This window comes from Dothidotthia symphoricarpi (assembly GCF_010015815.1).
Source record: "Dothidotthia symphoricarpi CBS 119687 unplaced genomic scaffold P153scaffold_5, whole genome shotgun sequence".
Classification (NCBI taxonomy): domain Eukaryota; kingdom Fungi; phylum Ascomycota; class Dothideomycetes; order Pleosporales; family Dothidotthiaceae; genus Dothidotthia; species Dothidotthia symphoricarpi.
In genome coordinates, this window is record NW_022985012.1 from 1,070,548 (window position 1) to 1,086,483 (window position 15,936).

The 15,936-nt window shown below is 51.6% G+C and overlaps 5 protein-coding genes across 5 annotated transcripts; 3 read left to right on the forward strand and 2 right to left on the reverse strand.

The window, feature by feature from the left end:
• Positions 1-152: 152 nt before the first annotated feature.
• Positions 153-753, reverse strand: P153DRAFT_187303 (uncharacterized protein). The gene has a single exon (XM_033662413.1). The coding sequence runs from the start codon at positions 639-641 to the stop codon at positions 234-236; it is 408 nt and encodes a 135-aa protein (XP_033526622.1). The 5' UTR covers positions 642-753; the 3' UTR covers positions 153-233.
• A 954-nt stretch (positions 754-1,707) lies between these two features.
• P153DRAFT_284609 (uncharacterized protein) lies at positions 1,708-2,412 on the reverse strand (the record flags this gene model as incomplete). Its single annotated transcript, XM_033663333.1, has 1 exon — positions 1,708-2,412. One exon carries the CDS (start codon positions 2,410-2,412, stop codon positions 1,708-1,710), a length of 705 nt encoding a protein of 234 aa, XP_033526623.1.
• Positions 2,413-5,611: 3,199 nt separating this feature from the next.
• On the forward strand, positions 5,612-6,475 carry P153DRAFT_285132 (Cloroperoxidase; the record flags this gene model as incomplete). The annotated part of the gene is made up of 3 exons (XM_033663379.1): positions 5,612-6,066; positions 6,116-6,270; positions 6,318-6,475. The coding sequence occupies 3 exons, from the start codon at positions 5,612-5,614 to the stop codon at positions 6,473-6,475; spliced, it is 768 nt and encodes a 255-aa protein (XP_033526624.1).
• A 294-nt stretch (positions 6,476-6,769) lies between these two features.
• Positions 6,770-14,126, forward strand: P153DRAFT_311027 (DUF221-domain-containing protein). Its single transcript, XM_033664789.1, has 6 exons — positions 6,770-7,213; positions 7,271-10,399; positions 11,257-11,314; positions 11,378-12,731; positions 12,784-13,182; positions 13,233-14,126. Exons 1-6 carry the CDS (start codon positions 6,918-6,920, stop codon positions 14,030-14,032), a joined length of 6,036 nt encoding a protein of 2,011 aa, XP_033526625.1. The 5' UTR covers positions 6,770-6,917; the 3' UTR covers positions 14,033-14,126.
• Positions 14,127-14,339: 213 nt separating this feature from the next.
• On the forward strand, positions 14,340-15,799 carry P153DRAFT_364667 (phosphopantothenate-cysteine ligase-like protein). Its single transcript, XM_033667649.1, has one exon. The coding sequence runs from the start codon at positions 14,476-14,478 to the stop codon at positions 15,610-15,612; it is 1,137 nt and encodes a 378-aa protein (XP_033526626.1). The 5' UTR covers positions 14,340-14,475; the 3' UTR covers positions 15,613-15,799.
• The last annotated feature ends 137 nt before the right edge of the window (positions 15,800-15,936 follow it).

Genomic DNA, 15,936 nt, shown 5'->3' on the forward strand with positions numbered 1-15,936 from the left:
TGTTTCCATGTGTACAACGTTGTCTTGTTGAGTCTTTGGTTAGATTCTGACATTCGTCTGCAGTACTTCATCGGTTGAAAAGCCTCGAAAAGTTCACTGCCTCGCTGGTCATAATTCTTCGCCACGACTATGAGCTTTCGTACTTCGTGGAGTGTAGAAAGATAGGGCGCGTGCCAGTTGAGTCAAGATACAAAGCTATGAGGCTGGTCAAGCGCTGATGGCCCTTCTTCTTTTCAGACATTCCTCGTTAGAAGACGACAGGTGTCGTTATTTTCGCCTTTGTCTTTGACTTCTACAATTTGCTCAATGAGATGGTCTACTAACACCTCATGTTGACTGTCTTCTGCTAAGAGTATGAGTCGCTGACTCTGCGGATGTTCTCTTCGAATGGAAGGGCTCTGTACAAAATACGTGGCAACTTTCATATTTTCCTGAGGTGATGCATATTCGAAGTATTTAGATGGACGTACGAAGATAGACCCATCATCGAAGTAGGCACCGCTCGCAAACTTGTTGCGTTTAGGTGATGTGAAAAGATCACACAAGTTCACAAAGTCCTTAGGTACCTGGCACATCTTAGAGCGACTGCTGTAGATCTTTACCAGATCGTCAAAGTTCTGTCGCATTGAGCACTTCTTCATGCTCGACTCTGGAAGTTCCAAATGATGAACAGCTCTGTTTGTGTGTAATTCTCTGCCGTCCAATCTTTGCGCATTGCTATACGAGTTTCATGGTTCGCAAGCTGTTGAAGATATGCCGCAAGTGCAGACGCTTCAAGACTGCGCGACCACGATCACCAAGAAACGACGTGGCGCATCGAAGATGATCGGGAGAGGCGAGGAAATTGAAATGCACTCTACAAACGGTCGTTAGCTCTGTTGTGACGACTGGTCACATTACAGACTGCGCACACGGACCGAATGACTCTATACATCGAAAAGACATGTTTGACGAGACGCATCAAAGGTTGGTGGTGTGGCGGCTTTGGAGGATCCACGATGCATCTGCATCGCGAAATTAGGCGCACGGGCAGCCACTTCGATCTTCACGTCTTAATTTCACTTCATCTCCTATCACACACCCGAAAACTGGTTCTCTCTCTTGCGCACTTCGTTCTGCTCAGTATGTCGCCATATGGCAGGGATTTGGGTACGTGTTGTCTACAGCTAATGCGATAATTCATCACGAGAGCATACACGTATGAACGAGGTACTATAACTAATATTGCCTTCAACCGTTTATCGTCACAAACATGTCTACGAAGAGCGATGGACTCGTTCAGCACACTGAGCATTATATCCAGAAAGAATGCTTCAAAGTAAGGCAGGCTTTCTTATCGAGTGCTTGCACCCAAAGACTGGCTCGTCCGTTTGTTTCTGTTTCCACCAACGTCTAGCCTTCATATCAACGCCTAAGCACCAAAGAATTTTCAAAAGAGCGATCCGGACGCTGCTTGAAAACATTCTTATCGCATATTGTTGCCGCGTGCTACAAAAACTCGGCACAGAGACCTGTATGCTCATTCCTCTCCGTTGAGCGAAGCAGCGATTGCATCCGTGAGGAAGAAAAAAGCCAGGAAGTCTTGATTGGCGACGATGGCCGACACGTGGAGTGGCTGGAGTACTTCTAGAAAGTCAACACGACTATCACAGCCTCGGATTGATTCCTGACACGATCCGGCAACATGCTCTCGGACCAAGTTTTGGGCTAGGAGGCATTGACCTTGTCCACAATACTATCAATGGCCATCGATCGGGTAGATGGTGTCGTTGGTGTTGGTGGGGCCTTTGCCTCAGCCTTTGGTGGTGCAGGCTCTCGCAAGGCATGATGATGGGTCTGAATCGAGGGCACGCTGATCACCTCGCCCATGTTAAGCCCGTCTGAATCCCCGTGGAATTCATCTACTTCTCTTAACCAACTCGCCTTTAACACGTCCATCGGAGGATCTAAATCGCCAGGTTTCCCGCCACGTCGAGCCTCTGCAGCCGTCATCTTCCTCTCGCCGCGCTTATGTGGATGGAAATGCATACGTCGGAGGTGACTTGCGGCGTTGTAGCATTCATTGTACTTCTTGCCCGTCTGACAGGCTTTGCAGTTTGCAAGGAAGGACTTGTCAGGCGAAGTGTCAATGGTTACCCAGACCTTGCGGGCTTTTCTGTGGACGCGGTTTGTATGACGTCGTAGCTCATGTTCACTGCGGAATCCATCGGGATACTCGTTACAGAGTGGACACTTCAACCGTAACACTCTGCGGGATTGATTCTTGGATGTTCCTGGAAACGTAGGTGACGTGGATGGTGTGGTGTTGTTGAGCGAAGCTGTCACGATGGTTTCCTTGGACGATGACACCGGCTCAGCCGGTTCGCTAGTTTGGATTGCCGCTATGGTGCTGACGGACGCTTCTTCTTTCATTCTGGTTCTTGATCGAGTTGGAGGCATAAACTCTTGATGATTATTGAGAATCCTCAGCAAGGCTGCTGATGAAGAGCGATGGCCTTGCTCGTTCCCAGCGCAACGGACTCGGATGTTGTTTTTCTCCCTTTGGGTGGGGCGATTGCGGTTGTTCTAACGGCGACTAATTCTGACGAAAATAGACAAGGATGAAAGTCACGTCGAGTTGTTTGGACTTTTTGTGGAAATCTTGGTCGATCTGGGGGAGCGCGCGGGGACCGAGCGGAGCAAAATATCCTTCTGCCTGACATCCCGATTTTGGCTGGGCCATGTGGAGCGCGCACGAGGCTGAGTTGAAGCGCGGCGTCAGCCTCGCTTTGGCCATCTGAGTGGGTGGTTCGACATGCAGCCACCACCGTAAGCGGCCTGCTGTTCGCCTATTGGATCTTCAGCCTCAGCCTGAACGACATCTCTCGAGTCCGAGGCGAATCAGGAAGGGCGACGCAGGCAGGGCCCTCGGCCGGGTTGGCCAGAGACTTGAAAGCGAATGGAGATCACACAACCCTGCTTCGCATCAGCCTCGGATCATTTTGCGGTCAAATACGAACATACGAACAACTATAAATTCACAAGAGCAAGGCTTGCTCACTGGTGAGACTACATTGTCGTCGTCATTACCGCTCGGTCGTGCTTTCGCTACGACATGCCTCTCGTCTAATTGCTTGGTAGCTTTTCAGCCATGGAACGATATCATCACACTAGAGCTGCATCTTGACTCTAGCAAGCACGCATCAAATGAATCCAGTGGACAAGCAACGCCATCGACGCCATTGCCATTTTCATGTTCACTTTTTTTGCTTTCCATCATTTCTAGCCTCGCGGCCAGTTAGGCGGATCATCCGTCTCCCGCAGAGCCGAGCGCAAGACCGCACCGGCGTTCGGAAGACTTGTTTATCTCATTACACAGTACGGTGAGCCGCCAAACGTAAGCCAATTGGTGCTTCTCCATGCAGTGGGTTCAGCTTTGAACCAGTAGCCTGCATCTAGGAAGACCTCGCATTCAGAATCTCATTGGCAAAGGTGTTATCTTAATCCCTCTCATCCGAATTTCTCTAGGTCTCAACGTTATTGTCTGTCGATGCGTCGCAATACGAACACGTAAACCAAGGATTCTGGGACACTAACGACGGGCTTCGCCTTGCCAACATCAATCTAGGCCAGCAATTCGTTCCAGCACACGAGATGTGGGCAATGGGCACAAGATCGGTCAGCCTTTCATGCACCAAGGCTGACGGCAAGCTGCCACGAAACCTTGTCCAACATCTTGGTGGAGTTCCGTCATCTCTGTTAGAACGCCATGACGGGGAGGCGTCACATCTACCTCTACCATCGCGCATTCAATAACAATCTCGTCTTGAAAGCTCCAATGAACTTCCGACGCACTCACCTGTCCTTCACGATGTTACTTTGGGAGCCTGAGCTCGAGGCCACCAGTCGTGGCACAGTCTGCAAGGCGAATGATGCGCTTATTCATTCGTATAAGCCCTTGACCTGCAAAGGAAAGAATCGGTGTTTCAGGCTTGCTTACGCCTTACCTCTTCAATGCACTCGCATCCTTTGCCTGGTTTGGGCTGGCTCACTCATGTTGTAGTTGCGTCTACGAGGCGGAATCACACTAACGTAACTAGAAATGATCTTTGAGTATGTCTATTGGATTTACCCTCGGCTTAGAAGGTTGACCGCCTTGTTATTCAGCATGATGCCTTAATGCAGCGTATTCTTAGAGAGGATTCATCACGCCATCAATCTTGTTTGCACGACTACTAGGTGCTGTGCAACATTAATCACATTGAAAAGTTCCTTGATCAATACTTCATCGTCTAGGCTCTACATCGAACAAACATCTGGTCTCTTGGGTTAGTACCACAAGTGGCTGGAGCATACCCGGGAGACTGGTCTCAATCATGGAAGGATAGCTCCTCCGTCTTCGAAGACGCCTTGATGTATTTCATACGACTGCTTCTGAAGGCATCGATCGGATCGAAACCCTTCGCCTCGTTCATACTCGCAATCGGTCGGACCAGACACAAGTGGACCCTTGCAGTCAGCTGCAGGCTAATCTCTTCGTCCCCCGCCTGAAGGCCTGGAAACCCTCGTGCGTTTGGCATTGGGTCCATAAGCGCGCACAGAAGAGCAAAGAAGAAGAGCCGGAGTTGTGACATTAAAGGTGGGGTTGAGGCGCCCAGTCACATTCAATCCCGCCCACCCCAACTCACAGCTTGCCATACCTACAGCTGTGGATTCCGATACAGAACCCTCCCTTTAGCGTTGAAGATGTGTTAGTCTTACTGTAGAGATTCACTCGCTTGGGAGACGTTAGAACCGTGGTGGGTATCTGGAGGGACATATTACCACAGCTCACGGAAACCTACGGACAGTAGTGTCCCTCAGTTCAGCCCTTCGGACGCGATGCAAAAGATCACTGAGGTAGCACGATTCACGGATATTCCAGTTCATTTACGTCATTACGAAGCCTGTCAGGAGCACAATGACGAGCGATCACAAATGATGTGCACATCGCAAAAACGTACCAACATTCGCTCACATTCCGAGTGAATATTGGCACAGCGTTTGATGGTGTTGCCTGTCATCACATGGTTTAGTCCTCGCCGCTGTCACTGCCACACGTACCAGGTATCCTTCAGTTTGGTCAGATTCCTCAGTTGGCCAACCAACAAAACGGCATAATAAGCTATACAAGGTATCTGATAGATAACACAAGGTGAGGAAAGGCTGGAGCCAGCGCAAAACGTACAACCCGAATATCGAGGACATCACCACGCGTTGACAGAGGAGAGTAGACGCAAACAGCCGGAAGTATGACTGAACTAAGGGTTGCCTTTGTTGATGAGCGGCCAAGTCGTTTTGCATCGCATGCCACACACACATTCCAGGCCCATGATGAATATCATACAACGCATTCTCGGTGATTCAAGGATGGATAGCGGGATCAACAAACATTCCTTCCGTCAAAGTTGAGGGACGTCCATCTGTATCTCCTCTCTTGCTTCTCTCATTTTCGACGTTTGGATCACTGTTTAGCTAGGCACGTTCTAACATTTCTATAAAGTCATTGATACGTGTATCTTTGTCAGACTTCTTGATTGCTCTTCTCAGCTGCAGTACTCCGGCCACATTGACATTGCTTCCATACATCACTATGAAAGGTCTGCTTACCTTCTTGACCCTGCAGAGTCTTACTACTGCATACGTCAACTTCGAGGACTGGCTCCCTCCGACAACGGACGATCTACGCTCACCTTGTCCGGCCCTCAACGCTCTTGCGAATCACGGCCTTCTTCCCCGTGACGGCCGCATGCTCACTGTGCCGCTACTTGTCGAAACATTGGGCGTGGCGCTGAATTTCTCAGCTGAGACGGCAACCGTGCGTGCCTTGGATGGGATCAAAACGACATCGGATCCCGCCAGTGGGGCCTTCACCCTCGGCGATTTGAACAAGCATGGTATCATTGAGCACGATGGTAGCCTATCAAGGAAGGACAATTATCTTGCTGGCGAAGCGCAAGTCTTCTGCCCAAGCATATTTGCGGAGACTTTGAGCTTCTTCAAAGGCGCTACTAATGTCGGTTTCGAGGAAATAGCTGCGGCGCGCTGGTAATCTTCATTCTCTCGTACGTGTAGTAATGACCTGACCGTTGATCAGGGGTCGCATACAAGCCTCCAAAGCCGCAAACCCCCAGTTTGCGTACAATACAACTGCACAACGCTCGTCATATTCCGAGTCTGCTGCGTACTTTCAGGTCCTGAAGGACCCTTCGACTAACAAGGCGTCGGTGGAGTGGATCAAGATTTTCTTTAGTAGGTTCAATCTGCATATGGAGGGTCTTTACTAAAGGATTGGAAAGGCGAGGAGCGTTTACCATACAAAGAGGGATGGCGCCCAACGAACCCCATCGACGGGAAGTCTTTTCTCACAGACGTTTTGCAAATTGCAATGCACACCCCGGAGAGGGCGCCTGGAGTCAGTAACGCGACGTCCTGGGCATCACATAGCGATGTGTAGATGGGTGGGTTCGGGGAATCATTGAAGAAGACAAAGCAGTCCTGGATTACATAGATGACTGCTTGGAGGGAAGGGACCTACCCACGGCAGCCGGTAGATATGAATATTAGACAGCTTCTCATCTGCACTGATAACCTTATGCTTCCATATTCAATAGTAAGTACCAGGCATGGAATTGCATTGCTTTCCAAATCCGAAGCACCGCAACTGAGTTGGAGCTCGAGGCGCTTGGACCAGGCGTTGACGTAGGGGGAAGGCACGATCCGGTATGAGGCTTCCAACAATCAACACTGAAGGTGCTGTCACGCGCCCCGAGCAAACCACTACCCCATAGTCGTCGCCACACCCGTTTCTACGCTTGACCGAGTCTCCCTGCGCCGCGCAGCATCACCTTCGCCATGCGACCCCGTCGGCGTTCGAGATAGCACAGAAGCTCGAGACCATGTCCGCGCCGCGCAGTGATGGCCACCCTTCGACGTCCTCGGAGCCCTCGGTGACATCGTCACACACGCTGCATTCACGGACCTCGGCGACGTATGTGGATAATGGCGAGGGCTCATCGCAGCGGCTGAGCGAAGATTCGATCGACGTACATGACTTTGCCCATCGCAAGCCGCGAGCTCGGCGGTCTGGGGGATTCCTTTTGGATTCGGACTTTGGTGGTGGACCTCGAACCCGGGGTGTTCAGCCTCATGCGTATATAGAGGACAAGAAAGGCACACGTAGCTCGCGGCATGTGTCTGGAAACGATGGACAAGTTGACATCCGCAAGAGAGAGAAGCTCTCGTCTGCCAGCTCAAACATGCTGCGAGACAATCACAGAGAGAGACGGGACGCCACTAGTGGGGTATCTCGCGTGGATTCGAACGACTCGCAAGAGCAGGATCACGGCCCGCTTCGCGTCGAGAAGCTTAGGGGCGGTTTGCGCGTGATGCCCTCGACGTCCCACGACAGGGCACCTTCGCCCAATGCACCGCAACGGCAGGCAATCGACCCGAACCAGCTCGTACATATGGCCTTGAACTTGAGCGAGAGCAGGAGGCGAAACCTCAGTTCCGGGCAGCTCCTGGCCTCGCAGTCCAGAGCCTTGTCGGGGGCTCCGCGAGAGGGCAGCTTTTCGAACAATGGTGCTGGCGGCAGTCTGCGCCAGTATCTCAACGAGCAGCGACGAGTCTCGCGCAACATTTCTCCCATGGGCGGCACTACCTCGTCCTCTCGCCACATGTCCACGTCTATACAACGAAGTGGATCAATGGCCTTTCCGGGCTCCCAGTCATTCAACCCCTCGGCTGCGACGCTCGCTCGACGAGACAAAGCTCGTGCATATATCGAGCTCCGAATCGAGTATTTACGGCTGCTGGATTATCTGCCACCACTCAAATCAGACGCGAGCGCACCAGGCAATTTCTTCGTCTCTTCCAACAGCGTCCCAGGAAGTCCTCATGCCCAACTCACCCGCGTCCCGTCATATGCCAACAAACAGCAAGAACTTGGCCGACCTTACAATCCTCTACAGTATATCCGCAATCGAAGGTGCAGAGCCCGCGAACGGCGAATGCTCGTTCATGCTTCCGAAGAATTTGGCGATATCGATCATGTTCGCGACTGGGTGGACCGTGTCGAGCAGCAATCGGCACATTTTGGCTATCGACAAGCGGATGGAGTATCATTGCCCAAGTTGCATTCCAATCACGAAACAGCATTAAGCCCAAGCAAACCTTCCAAGGCACCCACGGGCTGGGTCTGCACTCCCGAAGATCTACTTGCAGATGCGCATTGGCTCGAGCAAGGCGACAACAAGATGGTTATTGAGGATCGCCATGGTCGTAGCGTTTTCAGGGCAAAGGAAATACAGAAGCAGGACCACCTCCAACCACGTCCCAGCAAAGACTACTCAGAGAAGCGGAGGAGAAGCTGGGTGGATATACCTGGCGCCACAACTGATCCTACGACTGGCGATGAGAGTGAAAGAGGCAGTGAACGTGGTCGTAAGCGCAGGCTTCTTCCTGCAATTCGCACCGATAGCTCGAGGAGGAGATATGGCAGAAGCCCAGGATATCACTCTGATCACAATTCCGACTCTTCAGACTCGGACACCGATACTAGCAAGCGCAAGCCTTTTGGGATCATCGACGCTGAACACAACACTGGTCCACTTGCGTTACAGATAAGGAACCTCTTAGAACAACAAGCCAAGGTGTCTTACACACAATCACCGGCTGTGATAACGCCCGATACACCCAACAAGTGGGGAACATACAATTCCGATGTGCATATCAGTAGAGCTTCGAAAGAGTCCCTGGAAGTTCCACGCTTCTCGATCGATTCTGCAAACCCGGATGATCACGGTACTTTCAAAATACCACCCATCCCCCGAAGACAAGGAACCTTTTCGATCGACTCTTTAGAACCCCGATCGTCTTTTGAAGACCTGGACAGCACTGCACCAAACACTCCGCTTCATGCAAAGTTTTTCCCTCATATCGGATCCGATCTTTCGCCACCACCTAGTCGAGCAGGGTCTGAGCATAAGAAATCCAAGCGAAGCAAGCTCAACATATTCCATTCGCATGAGGCCGACCAGAACCGCAAGCACGAACACAATCCCGAAACGCGCTCTTCTGGCTCATACAAAAAGCATAGCTCTCGGCAGCCCAGCGAAGAGCTTCATGACGGAAGCGGTATTGGAACGGCCATCATGGCTGCTCCAGGTGCTGTAAAGTCACTGCTCACCTCCCGCAAGAACGACAGTGTTAGTAGTCTGACCAGCCCTGTCAAATTGAACCGTAAAGATACTCTAGAGTTTCGGGAGCCCCACTCTGCTGTGACGAGGTTTCTCAAGGGCGTGAAGCATGAAGGATCGAAAGTCGGCGAGTTTATCTTCAGAAAAGACCGGCAGGACGATTCGGACGCAGAAACAGTCTCTGAGCGCAATAGCGTTGATTTAAGTACTGATGTCTCTCTCAATAGTACGCGGGCCGATCGACCAGTAATGCCTCGCATGCTCACGTCGAATACTGCGGGAAGCACGACTTCCAAGAAAAACGGGCGTTATCATCTCGAACTTCCCTCGTTCCGCCCTGCGCACGAGATTCAGACTGACGAAGACACGTCAGACCTGGAGCATCACATCTCGCGCCAGGCCCGAGAACGGAAGAAGGATCGGTCTCCTCGCTTTGATCGACTCGCACCACCTCGGATGGATATAGAAACTGCGTCAATCGTCTCAACTGGAAGCAACGCTAGTCTGAGGCGTAATAGTACTCAAGGTCACATGAAAAAAGCGCTCACTCGCCCTGGGGGAGCTGGCCTAGCTCTTTCGCTAAGAGACTCGTACTCTTCGAATCGGAAACGAAGCACCTCCAGGCCAACCCTTGACGGCCGGCGCCACTGGAGCATTACTGACGACGATTCGCACGTCCTCCGTCGTAAGACCGACGCCAATGTAGTCACGCAAGCAGACATCGTCCGTGTTCGCGCCTTGTTCCTCTGCTCCGGCGTCAAAGCAAAAGAGATATCCTTCCGCGCACACACGCCCAGCCCGAAGACACCCGCATTCCTTACCCGCGCTGCAGCCACAGCGAAGCGGGACCTCGTCACCGTCCCCAAGGCTGAAGAACACGTTCTCGCCGCTCGCATACTCCTGCAAGACCTCGAGGCCTCCACTGACACGCTTAGCAACTTCACAAAGACTTTCCGCGACGCTACCATTAAAGACCTCACTAATCTTGTCGCGGACTTGACAAGCCGTGTCGAAGTTGATTTGATGCCCCGCATCCTCGACGGCGGCGACAGCGCTGTGCGCGTGGTAAGTGAGGTTTCGGGCCAGGGCCCGCTACAAGTCAAACAGATCACGGACGATATCGATCACATGTTGCGGACAAGACGGCGCAGGATGAAGTGGATCAGGAGCTTTGGATGGATGTTGGTAGAATGGGCGCTTGTGGGTGCTATGTGGTGGTTATGGCTTGTTGTCGTACTCGTGGGGTTTGTGAAGAGGATTGTCGGTGTGGGGTGGGGGTTTATGAGGTGGCTGTTGTGGCTTTAGAGAGGGAGCTCTTGATTTCGATGTTTTCTTTTGTTGACTTGACTTGGTGTTGCATTGGTTGGCGTACTTTTCTTTGTCGGCATTCTATTTGGAGTTCTGGGTTTGGGATTGAAGAATTGGGACTTAGTTGGTGTGTGAGGGGATTTGATACCACGGGTAAACTGGACTTGTTAAATACACCTTGAGACTTATACCTTGTAATACACGAATGAGATTTATATCACTTTGATTTGCTATGCATAGTTGAGTCTGGACATCATCGTTTCATACATGTGTATTTCTATCATGTTGCGAGCCTGAAGGATGTTAGCCCCATAGATTGAACCCAAGGCAGGCGAGATAGCAACTTCGCGTCAAGCTGCAAAATATGTGTAGAAGATTTGATAGTGCTGAAAGACGCGTCATTGTAAGACTCAGCCCCACATTTAGAAGCTTTTTTTCTTTTTCTCAAAAGAACGAGGTAACCTGTTCATGTGTCATATTGAGGAGTGTTGAGGATGACTTTGCAACACGGACCTTGCTTGTTCGCGTTGAGAACGCGCCTAAGCCATACGTCATGTTCACATCGTCCACGGAGCGTTCTCAACAATAGGCTGACACAGAAACCTGTAGTCGCGAATGCAGAGTTCTTCTTAGCTCTGATTATTCCTCTTACCTAGCGTCTAACTCTCAGGCCTGTATGATTTTCTGCTGATCACTCTGTTCCCTCCCAGCCTCTAGGCACCCGCATCAGGATGGATTTCCAGACCGTGTTTGTTGCCAAAGGCAACAGTTCCAGTAATGGCCAGTCGGTATGTACTCAATGAGATGCGGAATTCAGGATCATCACATGTTTAATGGCTTACTTTGTGAAGTCTACCAGCCCTTCATCATTTGGTGCGGTGGCAGCAGCTTTCATACCAAGCGCCACTACTGCGATGTTGTTTGTCGTGGCATTCACTCTCGTCAGGCATCGCTTTCCGAAGATCTACTTCCCGAGAGCATGCATTGGGACCATACCAGAGAAAGACCGTACGCCATCCCAGAGTAGATCGTACTGGGATTGGGTGCACACAATGAGAGTTGTGCCCGACAAGTTCATGCTCTACCACCAGTCGCTCGATTCGTACTTGTTCCTCCGTTTCCTGCGCACGTTGATCTTCATTTGCGTTGTTGGATGCTGTATCACCTGGCCCACGTTGTTGATAGTCAACGCCATGGGCGGAGGCTCGTCGTCAGAGCTGGACCGGATTTCGATTGGCAACATTCAAAAGAGCAACCTTCTGTATGCCCACGCGATTGTGGCTTGGGTGTTTTTCAGTTTCGTCATGTTTACCGTGGCACGGGAACGACTCTGGCTCATTGGACTACGACAGACATGGACTATGTCGAAGAAGAACGCAAACAGACTGTCATCACGCACTGTCCTCTTTCTCTCGGCACCGACAGCAACCCTTGACCAAAGCAACGTGCAACGATTCTTTGGGGAAGATGCTGTCAGAGTATGGCCAGCGACGAAATCTGACACGTTGACATCTCTTGTGTCTGCGAGGAATGCGAAAGTCGAAGAACTAGAATCAGCAGAGATGGCCCTTACTCGAAGCGTACTGGACAATGGAAAAGGCAAATTCGGTGCCCGGAATGCAAAGTACGATAATCTTCCAGGAGAGTTGAAGAAATCTTTACGCCCGACCCACATATTGAAGACGCCGCCTCCCGTGGGTAAAGATGTGGGCAAAAAGGTTGACAGTATTGATCGATTTCGAGAGCAGATCCTGGAGAAGGAGACCGAGATTGAGAAGGCGCGAGAGTCCAATGAAACGTCAGAAAGCCGAGGGGGTTCAGCAGCAGTCTTCGTCGAATTTCGTACCCAATCCGCTGCTCAACGAGCTTACCAACAGGTCGCGTCAGCCGACATCTTGTCTCTCACACCCCGATACACTGGAATCAAGCCCAGCGAAGTCATCTGGGAGAACCTTTCCTTGGTACCAGCACGTCGCATACCGCAAGACGGACTCGCGCTTACACTCGTTATCGCCCTCATAATCTTCTGGTCTATCCCGGTTTCAATTGTGGGAGCGATATCGAACATTGAATATCTTGCCCAAAACTTCAAGATCCTGAGCTTCCTTAACAGCCTTCCGCCTTCGCTTATGAGCCTCTTGTCCGGCTTGGTCCCACCGCTGCTGCTTAGTGCGCTCAGCAAGTATGTGCCTAATATCTTCAGATGTGAGTACGGCCATATGATACCTTGAAAACAGTCGGGGCTGATTTGATACAGATATTTTCATCAAATTTGGAGAGCCCACCAAAACCACGGCTGAGCTCAAAGTACTGAAGTGGTATTATGTATTCCAAGTAGTGCAGGTCTTCCTTGTTACTACGCTTTCCTCGGGAGCTGCAGCAGTCGCATCCCAAATCGCGAAAGACCCAACTCAATTGCCCCAACTACTCGCGTCGCGTCTGCCCAAGGCAGCAAACTCATACCTCACTTACTTCGTCGTCCAAGGATTGACGAGTACATCGGATAACTTCCTCAACTACTCGGATGTTCTCTCGTACATCTTCTATGACAAGTTCTTTGACAAAACTCCGCGACAAAAGTACAACAGTTACATCACGTTGAGGGGCATGGCATGGGGCAAGCTATTTCCCAAATACGTAAACTTCGTCATCATCGGTATGTGAACTCCCAATACAGTCAAATAGGTCTCGACTAATCAGAACCAGCTATCGCATACTCATGTATTGCACCCCTCGTCCTCGGTTTCGCCGCAGTAGGTTTATGCTTTTTCTACATAAGCTACCGCTACATGCTGCTCTTCACTGTGCAGCCAAAGACGGATACGAAAGGACACTGCTACACGCTTGCTCTCCAACAGATACTTACTGGCGTTTACATCGCTGAGCTCGGCCTCATTGGGCTCTTCGGTCTGCACGAGGCGACTGGACCTTCCATTATGCTAGTCATTCTCCTCGTCCTGACGATTGTCTTCACCTACTCGACTAATCGCTACTTCGCGCCGCTTGAACAATACCTCCCAGCCGACACGGCCCTGACTTCCGACGACGACGACGAACAAGCTCCGCTCCTCTCCGCTGCAGAAGAAGGCGAGGCCGATGCTCTACGCAGCACAGAACACCAAATCCAGAGAATAAGCCGCCAGACTCGTGTCCCGACGCATGTTGTCTCTCCATTGGCGCGCTTCTTTGAGCCGCATGTGTTTGCGAGCCATACGGCGATGAAGGCATGGCTTCGCGACGGCGATTTCGACGAGGATGATGTGCCTGAGTATAGCGAGGAGGAGTTGAAGAAAGCCTACCTCAATCCTGCGTATACAAGCAAGACGCCAGTTGTTTGGCTAGCGAGAGATGCGTTGGGTGTCAGTAAGAGTGAGATTCGGGAGAACAACAACGCTGGGCTGGAGGCTAGTGATCAGGGTGCATGGATCGATGAAGAAGGCGAGTTGAAGTGGAGTGTGGATGATTTCGACGAGGTGCCGGTCTTCAAGAAGGGGGTCAGGTGGTAGAGGATAGGTGGGAACAGTTGGACTGTAACACATGTGTAAGCAAACAATAGGTCTGGGGAAGGCGTTTGGAAGGTTCTTTTTGCGGCTCGCTGGGTAGCCTCAAGTGACTACTATACAAGTCATGTTACAGATGATAAATGTATACAAGCATAAACTGCTATTGTGGAGTTACTCTGTCATGTTTTTCTATTCTGCACATTTTCGTCCCACATCCGATTCTTTGCCGAATGGATGACTCTCTACGTCTTCAGACTTCAGACTCTCCATCCCTGCTTGTCTAGATGAAGAGGATGATATTTACCTTGTACATGATTATGTAGAAGTCCTCCGATAACATGTACTAGCATGTGCTGATCACCCCGCCTGAAGCTACCCCGCCAACCGTCAACACCTCGATCCGACCCGAAGCTCTGCAACCCAGCTCCGACAATGCCACGACGACCATGACGGACGATGCCCAGCAGGCCGAGAGCTACTACTTCACCCACGAGCCGCCGCCGAAAGACCTTGGCACCAACACGACACTCGCGCGCGAGTTCATCCACCGCCATGCCGACGAGGGCCGACGCGTGGTGCTCGTCACCTCAGGCGGCACCACAGTCCCGCTAGAAACGCAGACAGTGCGCTACATCGACAACTTCTCGGCCGGCACGCGCGGCGCCACGAGCGCAGAGTACTTTCTGCAGAATGGCTACGCGGTCATCTTCCTGCACCGCCAGTTCTCGCTGCTGCCGTACTCGCGACACTACTCGCACAACACACGCTCGTTCCTGGACTACATGAAAGAAGAGGATGGGCGCGTGGTGGTCGACGAGCAGCACCAGGAGGAGATGCTGCGCGTGCTGCGGCAGTATGCTGAGGTGAAGCGCGAGAACAAGCTGCTCATCCTGTCCTACGTCACTATCACCGAGTACCTGTGGAATCTGCGCGAGGTGGCCAAGCTCATGCGTCCGCTGGGCCCGAAGGCGATTTTCTACCTCGCTGCCGCGGTGTCTGATTTCTTCGTCCCGCAGGACCGCATGGTCGAGCACAAGATTCAGTCCAACGAGGAGTTCCTGCAGGGCGCCGCGGACGCGGGGAATAGCAATGCGAAGACGCCCGCGGCGCGCACAGAAGGCAGGAGTCTGGTCATCGACCTAGAGCCCGTGCCCAAGTTCCTGCAGTCCCTCGTCGACGGCTGGGCGCCCGAGGCTATGATTGTGAGCTTCAAGCTGGAAACGGATCCGTCGATGCTGGTCAAGAAAGCGCAGTATTCGCTCAACAAGTACTCGCACCACCTCGTCATTGGCAACTTGCTGCTCACGCGCAAGTGGGAGGTTGTGTTTGTGTCTGCGCTCGATGGCGAGAAGTGGATTCGTGTGCCGCATGGTCGCAGGACGAAGAGCTTCACTGGTGTGCCGGCGCTGGTGGGCTCTGCTGATCTGTCTGCGAGGCAGGATGGGCTGGATGCTGGGGAGTCGGAGAAACGCGTCCTGCAGGGTGAGCCGGCGCTGGAGATTGAATCTGTTATTGTTCCTGAGATTCGCGAGATGCATAGTATACTTATAGAGAAGGCGCGGAAGAGAGCTGGGGGTCAGTAGCTTGTTGTGTGATGGACTGGGCTTGTGGGGAGGTGATGAGAGATGAATAGAAGGATGTGGAAATGGCAGATGAATAGAGATGTACATGTATTTTACTTCTGTTCGTTGGTGAATGTTGACGTTTGGGGAACATTACCATGTCCCGTCGTGCACCTGTTAGGCGATTCAATGGAGACGTAGAAGATGGATAGCCTCGACACCCAATGTGTCATGGCTACTTCTGACTTAGCATTGCCCAGTCTTGACGCATCAAGCTCTGCTGTGGTAAATTGGTTTGTTGGTAGAGAAGTATGAAATGATAGGGCTATTGTTGGAGGCCGATCA